Source organism: Phocoena sinus, chromosome 3 (genome assembly GCF_008692025.1).
Source record: "Phocoena sinus isolate mPhoSin1 chromosome 3, mPhoSin1.pri, whole genome shotgun sequence".
NCBI classification, from domain to species: domain Eukaryota; kingdom Metazoa; phylum Chordata; class Mammalia; order Artiodactyla; family Phocoenidae; genus Phocoena; species Phocoena sinus.
In genome coordinates this window covers 111,520,542-111,541,331 of record NC_045765.1, presented here as the reverse complement: position 1 = coordinate 111,541,331, position 20,790 = coordinate 111,520,542, and the positions used below count along the sequence as shown (strand labels likewise).

Here is a 20,790-nt window from a genome sequence, read left to right as displayed (position 1 = left end):
GTGTAAAAGCTAGAGGAATAATGCAGAACGCAGTGAGCTGAAGGTGAATGGAAAAACTGGCAGGGAAAAAGATGGGACAGAAAGCAGCAGAAGCTTCATGAGGACGTAGAGGCAAAAGAAAAATGCTTCAAGAAACGAGCATAATTAAAGGCTGGTGCAACACAAAGAAATAGGGTAAGGTCTTAGAGGAGGTAAATGAGGTTGGGATTAAGAGCATAAGAACTAGGTGAATGGGTGAGTCCTGGAATGAAGGAGGATATTTCTTCCAAAAACAGCAGGGAAGGAGCTATTAAGATAGAAGTGTTGGGCTTCTCTGGTGGTGCAGTGGTTGAGAGTCCGCCTGCCGATGCAGGGGACATGGGTTCGTGCCCCGGTCCGGGAAGATCCCACATGCCACGGAGCGGCTAGGCCAGTGAGCCATGGCCGCTGAGCCTGCGCGTCCGGAGTCTGTGCTCCGCAACGGGAGAGGCCACAACAGTGAGAGGCCCGCTTACCGCAAAACAAAACAAAACAACAAGATAGAAGTGTTGAGGGTAGGGCACTTGAAGGATAAGACCAGGCTGATGTAATGGAAGGCTAAGTCACATTAAGAGAAATGTAAATGCTGATAAAGGAGTAAATGGATAGGTATATATATCATGAACTAATTTAGTGTTAAATATAAAATTTTGGCTTCAAATAACTGGATAAATCAGTGTTCTCCAAAGTGGGAAAGGACAAGGCACTCCCCTGAGGTAGAAAATCCACTGATGAAAAAAACCCTATCAATTATATTTATTTTTTTCTCATTCTATCTGAAGTTCTCTCTCTCTATATATATATTTTTAGATGTTGGGGGTAGGAGTTTATTAATTAATTTATTTATTTTTGCTGTGTTGGGTCTTCGTTTCTGTGCAAGGGCTTTCTCTAGTTGTGGCAAGCGGGGGCCACCCTTCATTGAGGTGCGCGGGCCTCTCACTATTGCGGCCTCTCTTGTTGCAGAGCACAGGCTCCAGACGCGCAGGCTCAGTAGTTGTGGCTCACGGGCCTAGCTGCTCCGCAGCATGTAGGATCCTCCCAGACCAGGGATCGAACCCGCGTCCCCTGCACTAGCAGGCAGACTCTCAACCACTGTGCCACCAGGGAAGCCCTGAAGTTCTATTTTTGTCTGTACATAATATCTTAGTACATACATGTTAGCACAGTGAGACACACACACACAATACATATAGGGAGTGTGTAGTATAAATATTTTACTCAGACGTATACAATTTTAAAAGTTAGGGACCACTGGGTTAAATTACACATACTACACTATCTCTACTTACGTTTTCTTTTAGATTACGGGTGAAATGACCAGCCTTCTCCTTTCCAACACTCCTGAAAAGGATCCCATTTACCTCTTGGTTAAAGGTAACTCTACAGCACTGATGCCTAGGGAGGAGGGTGTGAGAGCAGAGAAAAGAAGGGAAAGTAGACTTGCCTTCTAAGGCATATATGAAAATCAAGGTGGATAAGCAGAAGGCTTAAGTTTGGGGGAAAAAGGTGATCCTGAAATGTCCCCACAGGCAACAACCCATGTGTTAAGAGATAAATATATACTATTCAACTTGACTGGGTATGTTTCACTTTTGTTACTTTTGGGTAATGCATGTTTTATTTTCTGTGGTTGGTGAAGTGATTAACATGTAATTCTGTATGAAAAACGAAGGATATAAGTTCATCCAAAATGGGTCTTATGAGACAAATGTAATAAAACTGGAATATTGCTGTGGCAGACACTACTTGTTGCTTACTCAGTATTTTTTTTTTCCTTTTTCTTCTTTACTGATATAATCCTGATTTTGTTCAGGTAGACAATGTGCCCACCGGAACACTCTCTTCTCAGGCTCTTGTAGCTAAGACTGATCAAGTGACCCGGTTATGACTAATGAAGCCTGAACAGAAGTCTGCTAGGGACTCCTAGGAAAGCTTTGCTTTTCTTTTTTTTTTTAGTATTTCTTTTTATTTTTTGGCTGTGTCGGGTCTTATTGCAGCACGCGGGATCTTACGTTGCAGTGCGCAGGTTCTTTGTTGCAGCGCAGCCTTCTCTCTAGTTGTGGCACATGGGCTCCAGAGCATGTGGGCTCTGTAGCTGTGGCATGTGGGCTCTGTAGTTGCGGCACATGGCTCTCCAGTTGTGGCGCATGGGTTCAGTTGCCCCGCGGCACGTGGGATTTTAGTTCCCCGACCAGGGATTGAACCCGTTGTCCCCTGCATTGGAAGGCGGATTCTAAACCACTGGACCACCAAGGAAATCCCAAGTTTTGCTTTTCTGACACAGATGTGGCTCCTCCCTTCATGTCACTTCTTACCTTTTTTTTTGGCCTAGAATGCAGATAGAATCCTGGAAGTAGAGAAGCCATCTTGTGACCCCCGAGGATGACTGGCACATGCTAATGAAATTAGCTCATGGAACAAAAAGTTGGAAAGACCTTATACCAAAAGACATTGTGGAGCTACTCCAGCTGCTCTTAACTGCTGTCCTGTGTTCTTCTCGTACCAGGAGAATAATAAATAAACCCCTATTTGGTGAAGTCACCACAGTTGGGTTTCTGTTACACACAACTGAATGCAAAATCTAATTAATATACATAACACACTTCATAAGGCAGTCTCAGCTTCTAAGCAAGGTTTGGCTTAGCAGGGAGTAAGATGGAATGTTTCCTCTTTATTTTGGGGAAAATTTACTTTCATTTATATTAGTGTTCTAGGATGCTCTCCATAGTTTTCATGCGCCTCCTTTTAAATATTTTGCCCTTTTATTGTTTGCTTCTCTCTCTTCTTCTTTTCTTTTGTCCCACTCTTTTTCCTCTCATCTTCTTTGGTTGAACATGGGGCTAAACACAGCTATCTTGACATGGATAGGGGAATGTTGAAAATGAGTAATGACAGATGTAAGTTTAACAGAATTAACAGTTTACCAGATCAACAAACTACTATTATTAGGCAGCTCTAAATAGCCTAATTACATGGGGTCAGATGGTGTAACAGTTTAATGTAAGACAAGATTCTACCTGTTCTATATTTAACTGTAATGCATATACTTGTACTACATATAATCTCATTCCACAGACTCCTACAATCCAAACTGGTAAATTTTCTAGGTAAGAAATGTGCAAGTAGTCTAACCATTGTGAGACTCAAATTTCCTTATCTATGAAGTGAGAAAAATGACACCCTTGTGGGCTCGTTTTAACGATTAAATGAAATAACATAAGCCAGTACAGTGCTTAATGCATAACTGATACTCAAAACCTACATCCATAATAGGGAAGTATCATAATTTATTTAAGCATTCCCCCATCAATTCTCATTTGCAAATTTTCTCTATTACAAACAATGTTTACTTAATAACCTTGGATAGATCCATTTCTTCAGCACAAGCACCAATATCTCCCCAAGCTTGACACCCTAAAAATGAAATCACTAAGTTGAAGAGTATGATTAATCAGCATTTGAAAAATACTGCCAAACTGACCTAAAAAAAGTGGTGCCAACTTGAAGTTCCACAAACAGTAAATAAGAATACATGTTTTTCTGTACCTTCCGTGTCATATATTAAAATTATTTTAAAATTTTGCAAATCTGATGGATGAAATTTTTTTTATTTCCCTATTACCAATGTTGTATATGTTATTGTTATGGATCATTTGCATTTCTTTTCTTGTTAATGAACTATTCTCAACCTTTCTCCACTTTTATATTAGATTCCTTTTTATTGATTGCAAGAGTTCTTTATATATTCTGGTTACTAAACTTCTGTCTGCTAAATACGCTGTAATACTTTCTATCTCTCATGTGTTATGGTATCTATTTTTTTCTTCTTTGTAGAGAAGTTTAAAATTTTTAATAATCAAACCTGTCAATTTTTCACTATATCTTTCTGGATATTGTGTCTTGCTTGACTTTTGCCCCCAAAGAGTATAAAAATATTTGTCTATATTATTTCTAGACACTTTTATAGTTTCTATAATTAAACCATAAATCCATCTGGAATTTATTTTGGAGTAATCTGTGGGAGGAAGTTATCTTTGGTTTTTTCCCGATAATGGTTCTCACATCATTTATTGACTGGTCCATTCTTTCCCCAGTGATATGAAATGTCAGCTTTATGATATACAAAATTTCTAAATTCTCTGTTTTGTTTTACTGATTCCTTTGACAATAGCCAATTACATTGAATAAAAATATTCTTGTGACTTTGAAGAATATCTTGAAGTTATTATTGAAAAAGGCTTTTCTCATTAAATTTTTGTTTTGACTTTTCTTGGACATTCTTTTTTCCAGTTGAATTTTAGAAATTTGTCAAGTTCCTTGAAAAGGCTTACTGGAATTTAGCATTGAATCAAACTGAATTTGAAGATTAACCTGAGGGAGAGTACTCTCTCCCATTTTAGGAACATAGTATATTATTACATTATTTATATCTTCTTTTTATGGCCCTTCAGGAAAGTTTCAGGTTTTTTAAAAAAAAAATTCCCACATCGGTATCATATATTTGTTAATTTATTCCTTTCGTTGTTCTTGTAAAAAGAATAATTTTATTCATAATGTCTTAAAATTGGTCAGTCCTACCATACAGAAATGTTAATGATTTTCACATAATGATCTGTACCTAAACAGTATCCTATTTATTAGCTTAAATAATAGATTTTCTATTGATTCTAAGACTTTGTGGGTTGGCAATTATATACTGAATAAAAATAATAATTTTGTGTCTTTCTTTCTAGGATTTATACCTCTAACTACTTTTACTTGTCTTTTTGTATTGGCTAGAACTTCCATAAGAATGTGAAATAGTGTTGAAAGAGGGTAACCTTCTCTTGCTTTTCTGACTTAAAAGAGAATGCTTCTGATATTTCATGTGGTGATAGGTAACTTGTATGTCTGATAATAAACACACACACACACAAATTTTATTTTGTAATTCTCAATTTTTCTGTGCCATCCTCTTTAAGGTGGGGTTCTTATAAATAGTATATATTGAATTGTGCTTTTTACATGTTCAGTATCACCGGAATTTAACTTATTGACATGAATTCTGATAACTAGTATGTGTGGCCCCTTCTAGTCATCTTATTTTGTTTTCTATTTACCATGCTTTTTTCCTTTTCCTGCTTTGTTAAACTGGTCAAGTTTTAAGCACTCCGTTTCTTCTTCCCTTTAGTCATTTGGAGGTTATAATACATCATATTTCCCTTAATTTAGAGGTTAGCTTTAACATTTTAAACCATATTTAAACTCCTTTTAGCCATCAATCAATCCTCTTGTCATGCATGACAAGAACACCATCATTCCTCATACTTGTCCACATCGGGATTTTGGTTCCAGGTTATTAAAATTTATTTTTTACATTAGGGGTGCAACAATTATTTTTACACATTGACGGATTTTACAGGTTGAATTATCTGTCTACTTTTTATTCTGTTTTTCTCTGTCACAAAATAAAAAAAATTTTTTTTACTATAGTATATCTTTGAGTAATCCTTTCAAGAAAGGGTCATTGGTGGGTAAACTGATGGAATCTTTGCTTGTCTGAAAAATGTCTATTTTGTTTCCACCAAATTTTAAAGATTATGTCCCTTGTCTTCTGGCCACCAGAACTGATGACAGTACTGATGAGGAATCTGATTCCATTCACATTCTTGTTCATTTTTAGGTAAGCTGCTTTTCTCCACCTCTCTGGAAGATACTAGAGTAGTTTTCTCCTTATTAAAAATCCTACCAGAAGCAACAAATAACCTACAAGGGAATCTCCACAAGGTTGTCAGCTGATTTTTCAGCAGAAACTTTGCAGGCCAGAAGGGAATGGCAGGACATATTTAAAGTGATGAAAGGGAAAAACTTACAACCAAGATTACTCCACCCAGCAAGGATCTCATTCAGAATCCGTGGAGAAATCAAAAGCTTTACAGACAAGCAAAAGCTAAGAGAATTCAGAACCATCATTACAACACATGCTAAAGGAGCTTCCTCAGGCGGGAAACACAAGAAAAGAAAAAGACCTACAAGAACAAACCCAATACAATTAAGAAAATGGTAACAGGAACATACATATCTATAATTATCTTAAATGTAAATGGATTAAATGCTCCAACCAAAAGACACAGACTGACTGAATGGATACAAAAACAAGACCTGTATACATGCTGTCTACAAGAGACAAACTTCAGACGTAGGGACACATACAGAATGAAAGTGAGGGGATGGAAAAAGATATTCCATGCAAATAGGAATCAAAAGAAAGCTGCAGTAGCAATACTCATATCAGACAAGACAGACTTTAAAATAAAGACTATTACAAGAGACAAGGAAGGACACTACATAATGATCAAGGGATCAATCCGAGAAGAATATAAAACAATTGTAAATATCTATGCACCTAACATAGGAGCACCTCAATACATAACGCAAATATTAACAGCCATAAAAGGAGAAATCGACAGCAGCACAATAACAGTGGGGGACTTTAACACCCCACTTACACCAATGGACAGATCATCCAAAATGAAAATAAAAAAGGAAACACAAGCTTTAAATGACACAACAGACCAAACAGACTTAATTGGTAGTTATAGGACATTCCACCTGGAAGTGGCAGAATACAGTTTCTTCTCAAGTACTCACGGAACATTCTCCAGGGTAGATCACATCTTGGGTCACAAATCAAGCCTCCGTAAATGTAAGAAAATTGAAATCGTAGCAAGCAACTTTTCCGACCACAATGCTACGAGATTAGAAATCAATTACAGGAAAAAAACTGTAAAAATACAAACACACAGCGGCTAAACAATATGTTACTAAATAACCAAGAGATCACTGAAGAAATCAAAGAGGAAGTCAAAAAATACCTAGAAACAAATGACAATGAAAACACGATGACCCAAAGCCTATGGGATGCAGCAAAAGCCATTCTAAGATGGAAGTTTATAGCAATACAATTCTACCTCAAAGAAACAAGAAACATCTCAAATGAACAACCTAATGTTAAACCTAAAGCAACTAGAGAAAGAAGAAAAAACAAAACCCAAAGTCAGTAGGAGGAAAGAAATCATAAAAGATCAGAGCAGAAATAAATGAAACAGAAACAAAGAAAACAATGGTAATAATCAATAAAACTAGAAGCTGGTTCTTTGAGAAGATAAACAAAATTATAAACCTTTAGCCAGACCCATCAAAAATAAAAGGGAGAGGACTCAAATCAGTAACATTAGAAATGAAAAAGGAGAAGTCACAACTGACACCACAGAAATAAATACAAAGGATCATGACTACTACAAGCAACTATATCCCAATAAAATGGACAACCTGGATGAGATGGACAAATTCTTAGAAAAGTACAACCTTTCAAGGCTGATCAAGAAGAAATAGAAAATATGAACAGATCAATTGCAAGTAATGAAATTGAAACTGTGATTAAAATCTTCCAACAAACAGAAGTCCAGGACCAGATGGCTTCACAGGTGAACTCTATCAAACATTTAGCGAACAGCTAACACCCATACTTCTCAAACTCTTCCAAAGAATTGCCGAGGATGGAGCACTCTCAAACTCATTCTACGAGGCTACCATCACCCTGATACCAAAACCAGACAAAGATATCACAAAAAAAGAAAATTACACACCAATATCACTGATGAATATAGATGCAAAAATCCTCAACAAAATACTAGCAAACAGAATCCAACAACACATTAAAAGGATCATACACCATGATCAAGTGGGATTTATCCCAGGGATGCAAGGATTCTTCAATACACACAAATCAATCAATGTGATACACCATATTAACAAATGGAAGAATAAAAACCATACAACCATCTCAAGACATGTAGAAAAAGCTTTTGACAAAATTCAACAGTTTTATGACAAAAACTCTCCAGAAAGTGGGCATAGAGGGAACCTACCTCAACATAAGGACATATACGACAAACCCACAGCAAACATCATTCTCAATGGTGAAAAACTGAAAGCATTTCCTCTAAGATCAGGAACAAGACAAGGATGTCCACTCTCACCACTATTATTCAATAGAGTTTTGGAAGTCCTAGCCACAACAATCAAAGAAGAAAAAGAAATAAAAGGAATACAAATTGGAAAAGAAGAAGTAAAACTGTCACTGTTTGGAGATGATATAATACTATATATAGATAGTCCTAAAGATGTCACCAGAAAATTATTAGAGCTAATCAATGAATTTGGTAAAGTTGCAGGATACAAAATTAATGCACAGAAATCTCTTGCATTCCTATACACTAAGAACGAAAGATCAGAAAGAGAAATTAAGGAAACAATCCCATTCACCATTGCAACAAAAAGAATACCTAGGAATAAACCTACCTAAGGAGGTAAAAGCCCTGTACTCAGAAAACTATAAGACACTGATGAAAGAAATCAAAGATGACAGAAACAGATGGAGAGAAATACCATGTTCTTGGATTGGAAGAATCAGTATTGTGAAAATGACTATACTACCCAAAGCAATCTATAGGTTCAATGCAATCCCTATCAAACTACCAATGGCATTTTTTACAGAGCTAGAAGAAAAAATCCAAAAATTTGTATGGAGACACAAAAGACCCCGAATAGCCAAAGCAATCTTGAGGGGAAAAAAATGGAGCTGGAGGAATCAGACTCCCTGACTTCGGACTATACTGCAAAGCTATAATAATCAAGACAATATGGTACTGGCACAAAAACAAAAATATAGATCAGTGGAACAGGATAGAGAGCCCAGAGATAAACCCACACACCTGTGGTCACCTAATCTATGACAAAGGAGGCAAAAATATAGAATGCAGAAAAGACAGCCTCTTCAATAAGTGGTGCTGGGGAAACTGGACAGCTACATGTAGAAGAATGAAATTAGAACACTCCCTAACACCATACACAAAAATAAACTCAAAATGGATTAGAGACCTAAATGTAAGACCACACACTATAAAACTCTTAGAGGAAAACACAGGCAGAACACTCTTTGACATAAATCACAGCAACATCTTTTTTGACCCACCTCCTAAAGTAACGAAAATTAAAACAAAAATAAAGAAATGGGACCTAATGAAACTTAAAAGCTTTTGCACAGCTAAGGAAACCATAAACAAGACGAAAAGACAACCCTTAGAATGGGAGAAAATATCTGCAAACGAAGCAACTGACAAAGGATTAATCTCCAAAATATGCAAGCAGCTCATGCATCTCAATATCAAAAAAACAAACAACCCAATCCAAAAATGTGCAGAAGACCTAAATAGACATTTCTCCAAAGAAGGTATACAGATTTCCAACAAACACATGAAAGGATGCTCAACATCATTAATTATTAGAGAAATGCAAATCAAAACTACAATGAGGTATCACCTCACGCCAGTCAGAATGGCCATCATCAAAAAATCTACAAAGAATAAATGCTGGAGAGGATGTGGAGAAAAGGAAACCCTCTTGCAGTGTTGGTGGGAATGTAAACTGATACAGCCACTACGGAAAACAGCATGAAGTTTCCTTAAATAACTAAAAACAATACTACCATATGACCCAACAATCCCACTACTGGGCATATACCCAGAGAAAACCATAATTCAAAAAAACACATGCATGCCAATGTTCATAGCAGCACTATTTACAATAGCCAGGACATAGAAGCAACCTAAATGTCCATCAACAGAGGAATAGATAAAGAAGATGTGGTACATATATATAATGGAATATTACTCAGCCATAAAAAGGAATGAAATGGGGTCATTTGTAGAGACGTGGATGGACCTAGAGAGTGTCATACAGAGTGAGTCAGTAAGTCAGAAAGAGTAAAGCAATTATTGTATAATAACACATATATGTGGAATCTAGAAAAATGGTATAGATGATCTTATATTCAAAGCAGAAATAGAGACACAGACATAGAGAACAAATGTACGGATACCAAGGGGGAAAGGGGTGGGGTGGGAGGAATTGGGAGACTGGGATTGACACATATACGTTACTGATGGGAACATACTGTATAGCACAGAGAACTCTACCTAATGCACTGTGGTAAGCTAAATGGGAGGGAAGTCCAAAAGGGAGGGGATAATAACTGTATGTGTATGGCTGATTCATTTTGTTGTGCACTGAAGGCTAACACAACATTGTAAAGCAACCATACTCCAATAAAAATTACTTTAAAAATGCAAAAATTAAAAAAATATTAAAAAACAATAAAAATTCTACCAGGATGTGGCCTTTTTGCTAGTTGTTCATATTCACTCTGGCCTTTGATGGATCCTTTCAATCTGAAGGTGTGTACATTTCTTTTGCTTGGGAAAATTTTCTCCTATAATTTATTTAATTATTTCTTTTCTCCGTTGTCTCTTTTCTTTCCTTCTAGATCTTCTATTAGATGAATTGATTCTTTTATTTTTAAAGAGGAAGCATCATTTTAAAAAAAATTAATTAATTAATTTCTGGCTGCATTGGGTCTTTGTTGTTACATGCGGGCTTTCTCTAGTTGTGGTGAGCAGGGGCTACTCTTCATTAAGGTACGTGGGCTTCTCATTGCGGTGGCTTCTCTTGTTGTGGAGCATGGGCTCTAGGCACAGGAGCTTCAGTAGTTGTGGCACACAGGCTAAGTAGTTGTGGCTTGTGGGCTCTGGAGCGCAGGCTCAGTAGTTGTGGTGCACGGGCTTAGTTGCTCTGCGGCATGTGGGATCCTCCGGTTCAGGGATTGAACCCGTGTCCCCTGCATTGGCAGGCGGATTATTAACCATTGCGCCACCAGGAAAGTCCCAGATGAACTGATTCTTTTAACTTTTTTTTTCATATTTTCCATCTTTGTCTTTTTGTCTTCTATTCTAGTTGATTTCATTGACTCCTTCTTATGGAACACTAAATCAGGCTTCAGCTGTGTCCAGTCTATCATCCACCTACTGAGTCCTTTTGGCTTTTTATGTTTTTAGATCTCCAAGAATATATTTTAAATTGTCTAATTACTCCTTCTCAAATAAGCAGTATATTCTTTTTTTGTTTTTGTTTTATGGATTTAATAGCTTTAATAGGATAGTAAGCACAGCAGCAAAGATCACTTGTGAATATTTACTATAGACCGTGTATCTTTCTAACTTTTTTTTTTTTTTGCGGTACGCGGGCCTCTCACTGTTGTGGCCTCTCCTGTTGTGAAATGCAGGCTCCGGACGCAGTCTCAGCTGCCATGGCTCACGGGCCTAGCCGCTCCGCGGCACGTGGGATCTTCCCGGACCGGGGCACGAACCCGTGTCCCCTGCATCGGCAGGCGGACTCCCAACCACTCTGCCACCAGGGAAGCCCAGCAGTAAATTCTTGCTTTACAGATACAGTTCTCTCGAATCAGATATTAGTTGTAATTTTTAAAGATATCTCTTTTCTTTCTCAAATTGCTCTCTTCACAATTGCTAAGTCTTTGTAAGTCATTTTGAGCTTTCCCTTTCAAATTGAGGCTTTCCCTCAAAAGTCTGGTCATCCTAAGCTGTCTGTTTATATTTATAATGAAGGACCAGGTTAATTAACAAACAAAGCAAGTTCTGATGCATATTAGCTATAAGATTTTGGGCAAGTTTTCTTCCTGTGCCTTAGTTTACTCACCTCTAAAATGGAATAATATAATACTCACCTCATAGGCATGTTTTGAGAATTAAGTAAACTAACACACACTATGCAGTGTTTAGAACAGTGCCTAGCACACAGCTACTGCTTGATACATGTTAGTAAGTGTTATTTCTATGGGTCTCCTCTCCCCTGGTGGGCTGGCTGGAGTTTTCTTAAGTGGGTGAGACATGACTGGTTATGGTCATGAAGTTGGGAGGCAGGTAGGCAATGGCCTTATCTCTTCACCAACAGATGTAAGATTGGCTTTACCCTAGTGGTAGGCGACTTGAGAATATCATTCTCTTGGGTAGAACTGCATTTCATCTCATCTCTGACCATCCGGCCTCCTTCCTATAAACTCAACGCCCGCTGTTCTCTTAGGGCACATCCTCACCAAAAGTCCTTCCCAGGCAAGTAGTTGTTCACTTTCTTTACAGGGTAATTTTTAGGTCTCTGATTAAATGTGTATGCTGCCTGCTGCTAGGGGCAAGGTTGGGGAAGTGCAGGTTGGAAGTCATTCTTTAATTCCCTAATACTGTCTTACCCTAACTTTTCTTTTTGCTAGTTCACTTTGTTTGATATTCTGCCAGACTTGTTCTTACCATTATAGTAGTTTTCTCCCATGAGTGTTTTGCTCTGTGGTTTTTATTTTCTCTGTTATTGTTTATCTGCTCCCATTTGCTTTCTAACTGGCAATAATTGTTCATAATTTCTGGTCAGCTAATAGCACTCTTTCTCTTTTTAGTGCTCATTTTCTATTAAAGAATGTATTTTCTGTCTTTTTAATGGATTTCGGGCAAAAAGAGGGGCGGATGTTAGTGCTCAGTCCTCTAACTTGAGCCAAGCCATATAATTTTTCATACTAGTTAATACATTAATATCTGCTAATCACAAGGATGAGACCTGTTTATGTACTGCACCTACTTTTAGAGAGATACATTTATGTATATTATACATATTTTCAATCTCAATAAATTTAATCAAGGACTTAATCTGATGACCATTTAAAATGCAAAGCAAAAAAAGAGACACTAATACTTATCAAGTGTCCATATAACTACACTGTCACATATAATAGCTTTATCTATCTATATACGCATCATATAACAATAATAATACAGAGAATTAATCTAGAAGCTAAAGTAGGATCATTTTACTCTGGTTCCTTTTCTTTTAATAAATAGAAGTGTACCTGAAAGGCTCACAGTCCATGTTCTCAGCATTTCTGAAGGCTTCCTATCAAATATGCTTCTATTACCCATCATTTTATGTATTGATTTGTATAATGTATTTTGAGGAAAAAATTCAATATCGGCCATTCTTGCTTTTTTTTCCTTTTTATTGAACTACCAAAACTAATACAGCTCATCACTAAGGAAAAAGTGCTATTTACTATGCAAAAGGCACAGTCAGTGACTGGCATCTAAGACCAATTGATCAACCCATTACCACTACCTCCCTACCCCCACTAGCACTACTATGAATCTATTGATTTAAACACCGTCGATCGGTTTCCATTTTCTGATTTGGGGCAGGTCAATTAAGAAAGTGAGTAATTGTGATTACACTGCTTCAGGATCAATTACAGTTGATGCAAGACAAAGTGTTCTTTTTGGAACACACATAAAAATAATTTTTGATTTAGTGTGCATATGTGCTTAATAAAAATCTAAAATATATAACTAATTTATACCTTCACAACAGAAAAACATACTAGTGTAAATGCTTATAATAGCTAAGGCTATTTTCTATCTAAAATAAATTCATCATTTTCCTAAAATTAGTTTAAGAGAAACTGAGAAAAAACTGCTTATATACACTTCCCAACATAAGATAAAAATCAAACATTACCTAAATATTTATCCCTAAAGGGACTTAGTTAATTGTGAAAGACAAGATGCAAATCTTGTGTAATGGACTAAAGAGAAAATCTTTGTAATGAAAAAACCTTTTTTAAAACCCTTCACTGCATAGAAATATAAAAGGTTTTTTATACAAATTAAAAAGAAAGAAGATTTTTTTTAGTTCTTAATCTTGCCCTAACTTAGTGCATAAGCTTTGTCATTGGGCTCACATTGTCGAAATCATTAAAATGAATATACCTCTGGTGTTGGAGGTAAATCTATTTAGAATGATGTTACTCATAGTCTTGTGCTCAGTAATATCGATCTGTGTTGTTTGTCTAATAGAAAAATAATAAACAATTACTAGGCAATGTGGGGAAAAGTAATCAGTTTTTATATATCACTAATATAGTAGACCTCCCAAAACATAAAGGTGATGATCTGCATAAAATCAATGTGTTATGCTACATTGCTTATATTCATCATTGCAGGTTCTCAGCAATAAATGGTATAATATTAGGCCTGAATTACTGGTAAACTGAAAAGGTGTATGAAAAAGAAAGGTTCACTATATTCAACCTATAAACTTATTTAAAAGTGACTATTTCCTAAACCTGGAGATTTTTATCATAAAAAATTCTGTTAGAAGCTAGCTAAAATTTAGATAAATAAAATGCCTCAATTCTTTTCAGAATAAGAACAACTTCAAATCAAAATAACACATCATATCTTAGATCAGAAAAATACAAAAGAAATGAGTTCAAAGATAATTCTTAAAGATGCATGAATATAGCTTTGCATTAGTTTGCTAATAGTTTCTGGATTTCATCAGAAATGTATAAAACATTATATAAAACAATAACAATGATAAAACACAATTCTAGAAAAGCTCTTTTGAATAGTATTCACCTATGAAACCTTTGCCAACTGATAAATGTTCTCTTTTGAATTTTATCAAAAGCAGTTTGTAAATTAAAGTAAAAATCTATGAGTTTTTGGTACTGACAGAATCAATAATTCTCCACTTAAGAGGCTCGAGATAACATATAAAATGTTTCAAAAGATATCTTCTCTGGGCTAGCCAACAATATTATTAAAATTTTTAATTTCTCCTGAGTTTTCCTCATGAATTTTATCATAAATTTTCCACAAGCACAGAGATAAGCAAAAAAAAAAAAAATTTAGCAGTAGCTTCTTACTTTAGCCAACAAACTGTGAAGTTCAACCACATATAGTAGACTATAATGGCTATCTGTGTAACAAATACTAAAAACATATATTGCACATAATTTGTCCATGGCAGTCTAAACATTACCAAAGAAAAGCATGTTTGTGTAAATGTTTTGTCTCTCAAAGAAAAAGCTGCTGAAAGCCTTGATTTTAATCTGCTATTGTTTATAGTAATATGAAATATAGATGAACAATTGAACTTACCACAACTGGAAACTGGCAGTCTGAGTGGAATCACAAAAGTCAATACCCATTGAAACAGTAATGGATCCCTCAGGCTCAAGAGATTCTAGGAAATAAGATAATTTAGACATGGAAACACAGAGGATGTGTAAAAGACTAAACACTAAAATCTTATGTAATGTTTGTAGTTTGGTTAAAACAGTCAAATTTAATGATGGCTTGTAAGAATAATTTCAAACTAAGAGTATTAAAGCAAATTATAAAGTAATTTCACTTGAAGCCTCTTTTTCACAACTTAATTCTGTCCATACTTCAATGAACACATTATATCTATTTGCTTCAGAAATACACCTCATCCTGAGAAATTTCATGTTTTACAATATTGTCTTTACAGGCATTGAAGGTGAGAAGGAAATAAATGTTTTCCTGTTTGGAACAACTGTAACAGACTCTGGGTGCTTTTAAGAGATTGTGTACTTGAAACTATGGAATATTTACTCTAGATATAAAAAGTAAATTTTCAACAATGTTCTAAATTTCCACTGGGGGAAAAATCCAAAATTTAAAACATGCAAATTAAAGCAAAACTGGAAGAAGAAATTAATTTGTTGTCCTCAGATATTAACCAAGACAACTGGCATTATAGGAACCCCAAACAATAAGTCTAACTGCATTAGTCAAAAAATTACTGGAAGAAAATTTAGTAGCAGATTAGATTATCTTGAAAAAAATAAATAATAAAGTGACATTTCATAGATTTGTAATTTCTGAAGCTTCATCTATCAACTAATCAAGTGTGGGAAATAACTGTTTCAATATACAATACTGGTGTTTTTTCAGTTGATAATGATAAAACTCAAGATAAACAATAACACCATTTTATTCTGCTTATGATTCCAGAGTCAAAGTGTAATGCTGTACATTAGAATAATGAGGGATCTTAAACATATACCTATTAAGTATAAATATTTATGTATATTTATTATGTTTAAATAGAAACCATTCACTTTTGATTTCTACTTTGCTTAAAGTCTCTAGTATAACTGCAGTTGTATTGCATAGTAGCTTTATATTTAGTTTTATCTCTTCTGCATATATATTATTAGATGTAGTTATATTTTAGCAAGCACATACTAATCCAGTAGACTGTGATTATTCTAGGCTGTTGATAGGTATAACTTGCCATTTAATGCTAACCATTACAGAAATGACGGTACAGATAGGACAAAAGAACAATTCAATAAGCTTAAGATATTAAGTATTTTTATATCTCAAAGGCTCAGTGAAGATTAGGCATTATAAGAAGGTATTTGTTTGATGCTGATTTTTAAAGTGTTATTGGTTTGCTTGCTTATTAGTTGGTTTGCTGATTCCAGTTTGAATTTAATTTCTTTATAAACCTAACATTTACCAGGATGGCATGTTAAGTACCAGAAGACTTGCTACCTAATCTTTGGCAAACAAGCTTTATTGTAAATTACCATAATAATAGTTTTCTTGCATTTCTCCTAAAGCTACACCTTATCAGTTCATAGTTTTGTCAGTCACATTGCTCAAAACTATTCTTCAGTGAATCCTTGATGTTTTCTTCTGTGCCACAGATATACTGGGGTTTGGTCTTATTTGCAGCTGACACCACATTGGTAGTAAATGCTGTCATCTCCAAAGCATGATGGCATTCGGAACTTAGATCTCTCTACATCACGTATCCCCATATTTTATTTGACAAAGTGACAGTTCTCAAGATGCCTTGATGATGGCACTGTCTGACACAGTTTCATAACTTCCTCAGTCTTAAGATAATGAACTGTGAGCTTAGTGCCATACTAATTCTGAAGGATAGTTCATGATCAATGGTATGTTTTATTATATGAATGCTTCAAGAGCAAAGTGATCAGCATAAAATTATTCATATAATAGATTTTTATATTTGAAGCTTACTACATTGGAAAAGTTTATTCAATCGGGTGTCTGTAGTTGAATACTGCTTCTGGATCATTGCAATATACATGAGAGGGTTATGCAGAAATGGCTGAAAAACACTGGCTCTATTACACTGCACCATTAATAATGAAAAATTAAATCACACAAGATGCCATCTACTTTGATGTGACAGTTGTACAGTAACTAGTGAAATCTTAGCTGAACTCAAACTTGTCAATTGTTAACATAAAGTCACTGAATATAGTGCAGAGACCCTAAGGCTACTCTTTGACTGAGTGAGTGAGTGAGTGAGTGTGTGTGTGTGTGTGTGTGTGTGTTTTAAACCTCTTGTGTACATGTGCCTGATCTCTTTGGGAAAAAATGGCACTTTATTCCTAATATTCTTGCAAGGAATCCAGTCTCATGCAAAATCCTGACAGAAGTCATCTCATATTATAGAGAAAAAAGAGAACAGATTGGTGACAAATAAGAAAGCCGCCAGACTCCTTAACATATGCATGTGTACTTATTAAATAAAACAAATATCTTACTTCCCTTATTTCACAAAAAATGAAAATGCAGTATTTGTTCTTTGTTGCATTCCTATGATTTTTTCTGGACTAATTAAGGTATTTCATACTCTGAACTCTACTGTTACCTATTGATGAAAGAGACTAAGTGGTATTACATACAAATTACTGCATGGGAAAGAATTCTTTATCTTGAGGGTATTCAATAAATGGCAACAGAACAAACTAAACACTACAAAAACTTTGCCTAAGAAAAGAAAAGGAAAGAAAGCCTATTACTAGTACTGAGGCAATGGCATATATTCATATTTTATTTTGGTGTTAAGGCCATATTATGAAATTTATTATACTTATTTCTTCTATTCTACATAGGCCAACAAAAGGTCAACTCATCAGCTCATTATGCCAGCTCAAAGAAATGATAACACTGTTCTACTGTTTTAACCTTTGGATAACATTTTCAACCTGCAGACAATGCATATATCAGCTGCATGACACTTTTTAAACTAAATTAATTTTTTAACTAGGTAAAAAAAGCTGGATTTCAAGCAGTAAAAAAGAATATAAATTGGGATATTCTTTAATTCCTTAGCAATATATTAACTTCATAAAATAATTCAATAAAAATCAGGCACTGTAGTCTTTAAATAGTGTGTCTTAATTACCAAATTATTTTTCAAAGAGGGTATTACATGGGTTCTGAAATCAACTTACTTTAACTCTACTTCTCTCTACTTTGGTTGCTTATAAAAGTCTACCATATTTCATCTACTAGGAATTTTTTTTTTCTTTGTGGAAAAATGTAACACAAAGAATGACTTCTTTACTGAATGACTCATGAAAATGATAGGAGAGAATTCGACAATGTGAAAGAGCTCACTCAGGCAAAGAGGGAGAAAAAACAGAATAGCTATGTGATAGACAATAATGAATAAAGGCAGAGTTACCCGGTCAAAAGGCTTTTGCTCACCTGAAGTATTATAAAAAGGAACTACCTGGAGCCTTTTGATGGTAATATTTCAAGGATTCAGTGACAGAAACCTTATGTTACTTTTAATTAAGATTTTGCCTGAAGCTTCTCCCAACTAAACTGTAGGACTGCCTCCACTTACACAAAACAAAAAGAGAGATAGACATTCTAATTATTATACTATTTTAAACTCAAAGTTAGCCATACAATTGTTACACTTAATTTTTAAAAGGTGTATTTTTTGTAAAACACTTAAAAAATGGAAGGGGATGACAGCTGGAGAGACAGTAGGATCTAGTGGGCACTGAGGTCGCCTGGAAAGCACATGCTACGTGGTAGGGGCAGCGGCTTGGCATCAGCTGGTTGTGCTGCATGCAGGTGGGAATAAAGCACCTGTACCGCCAAAATCTTGTGCTTTATCCATGAACAGTGAGATTTCTTGGTTTTTCCTTTAATGTAAAAAAAAAATACTGATTTTTAAATGGTGGCAACAGATTAAAAAAACATGATGTGTAAAAATACCAGTAACATACTGTGGGCTATTCTACCCTCTATGTATGGAAAGGAAGACAAACAGAATAGTACATACCCTCTCAGTCTTTGCTCCCTTCACTTTTCAATCTATGGAATATGAAGGGAAACGGGGAAGGAGAGATATGGAAGGTACAATACCCAAAAGGCAGACTAAAATCATGCAGGAAGTGAAGCTGACCAGAAAGAGAGGTGGGGGAAGGTGATACAGATAGGAAAAATGGGAGGAAATTGTGATTCTCCAGACACAGTCTTTCATCAGTACTGGTATTACCACTGCTGGCACCTAATTCACTAAGGGCAAAGACATGTATTTATCTTACAAGATAAATTTGGTTTAAAAAGGAAAAACTTATATACACTGAGTTTGCTAATAGTCAATAAAATAATATGTATTCTATTTTAAAATGAACACATTTAATTATCAAATGCAGTTAAAGTTTTAAATGAGAATTACTATTTACCTATTGGATTAAAAACATGCATTTGCATGCCCACAGGAAGTTTCTTTTCCCCTATGTGGATATTTTCTACCTTCCAATCAGTGGTATTATTCAATGTTATTTGCACAGAGACCATATTATCACCAAAAACGCAAGGCTGTCTTGGAAAGAAATAATGGGCAGCTAGTCCTTTTCCACTCATCCGATGAAGCAGCACATGAGTTTTCACTGGTACAAAGACAGGAGTACTGACCTATTGCACAATGGAAAAAAGAAAAAAAAAAAAAGAATTAGTGAATATAGTTATTAATTCTTAAAAATATACAAAAATTCATAACACTTAACTCCTGTTTTCCCTAAAGTATTAATCACAATAATAGACATTAGTAGGATATCACACACATAGATATGAAGTCAGAAATTATATAAAAATGTAAAGTAAATGCCTTCGAAACAGTATTAAAATTCTTCTGTACTCTGCAGGCATATATTAAAATATTTTGACAATCTATATCTAAAAAGAAGAGAATAATCTTAGTTATATAAATATATTCAATTTTTTTAGATTTTATAAATGTTTTTGTTTTCTTAAGTACACTATATTTGGACATTTTGCCAATTTTCTTATTAGTTTTTATAATTTGTCATTTGATTTTCTTGGGCTTTCAAACTATAAGATATTATAATCTGTCTATAATGAACATCTTATATTTTCATTTCCAATCCTGACTGCTTTAACTTTTTTCACCCTGAATTTCTTTCACTGTAAACTGAAGACTATGACCTCCTTTTTAAGGTGGTTCTTCCTTTGCTTTAATGATTAAAAAGATCTTCCCTACCTCAAGATCAGATAACTATTCACTTACATTTTCTTCTGGAGCTTTCATGGTTCTAATTTTTTAATTCATGAGGAACTGATTTAGGTATATTTACTCTATATTTAATTATTTTTCTCCAAATACTTAACAAATCATCTGTACATGATTTAATGATTAGCTCTTCCTCAATGATCTATAAATGCAGACATTCTAATTATTTAGTTGGAGACGTTTTTGAACCTTGATGGAGCTGTTAAACCAGTACCACACTGTTTTATTTCTTATAGCCCTACAATGTGATTCTATTGTTTGGCAAAACAAAGCGTTGCTTATTCCTCCACCCACCCCCGCCAATATTTTCTTGTCTAATCATCTGTTTATGCTTCCACTGAACCTTAGACTCTTAGTTAAATTCAACTGTGAGTGGAATCAGAGGCAGCATATTAAGTGAAGAAACACAGTCCTTTCTAACATCATATGGTGGCTATCTTTCCATTCAAAGTATTGCATGTGGCTTGACCTGACATGGGCAAGCTTTTAAAAAAAAAAACAAAAATCAATTTGTGATTAAACAGGCCTAATCAAGATTTTTTCCTAACAAGTGTACTCTCCCAAACTAGGTTTTCTATTATAATTGTGAGAGTACATATTAACCTGTTCAACATGCTCACTATGCCACTGACATCTGATGACTTAAAAAAA

General features: G+C 35.1%; 1 protein-coding gene across 4 annotated transcripts in view; it reads right to left on the bottom strand.

Annotated features, from left to right (window-relative positions):
- The window catches only part of AP3B1 (adaptor related protein complex 3 subunit beta 1), a 276,626-nt gene that overhangs the window by 20,828 nt on the left and 235,008 nt on the right, over positions 1 to 20,790 (bottom strand). For all 4 annotated transcript variants that reach the window (XM_032626082.1, XM_032626081.1, XM_032626080.1 and 1 more), the window contains 2 exons: positions 19,292 to 19,523; positions 14,895 to 14,979 (listed from right to left, as the gene is read on the bottom strand). In XM_032626082.1, coding sequence (XP_032481973.1) covers positions 14,895 to 14,979; positions 19,292 to 19,523 — 317 coding nt within the window. The remainder of the gene's footprint in view (positions 1 to 14,894; positions 14,980 to 19,291; positions 19,524 to 20,790) is intronic.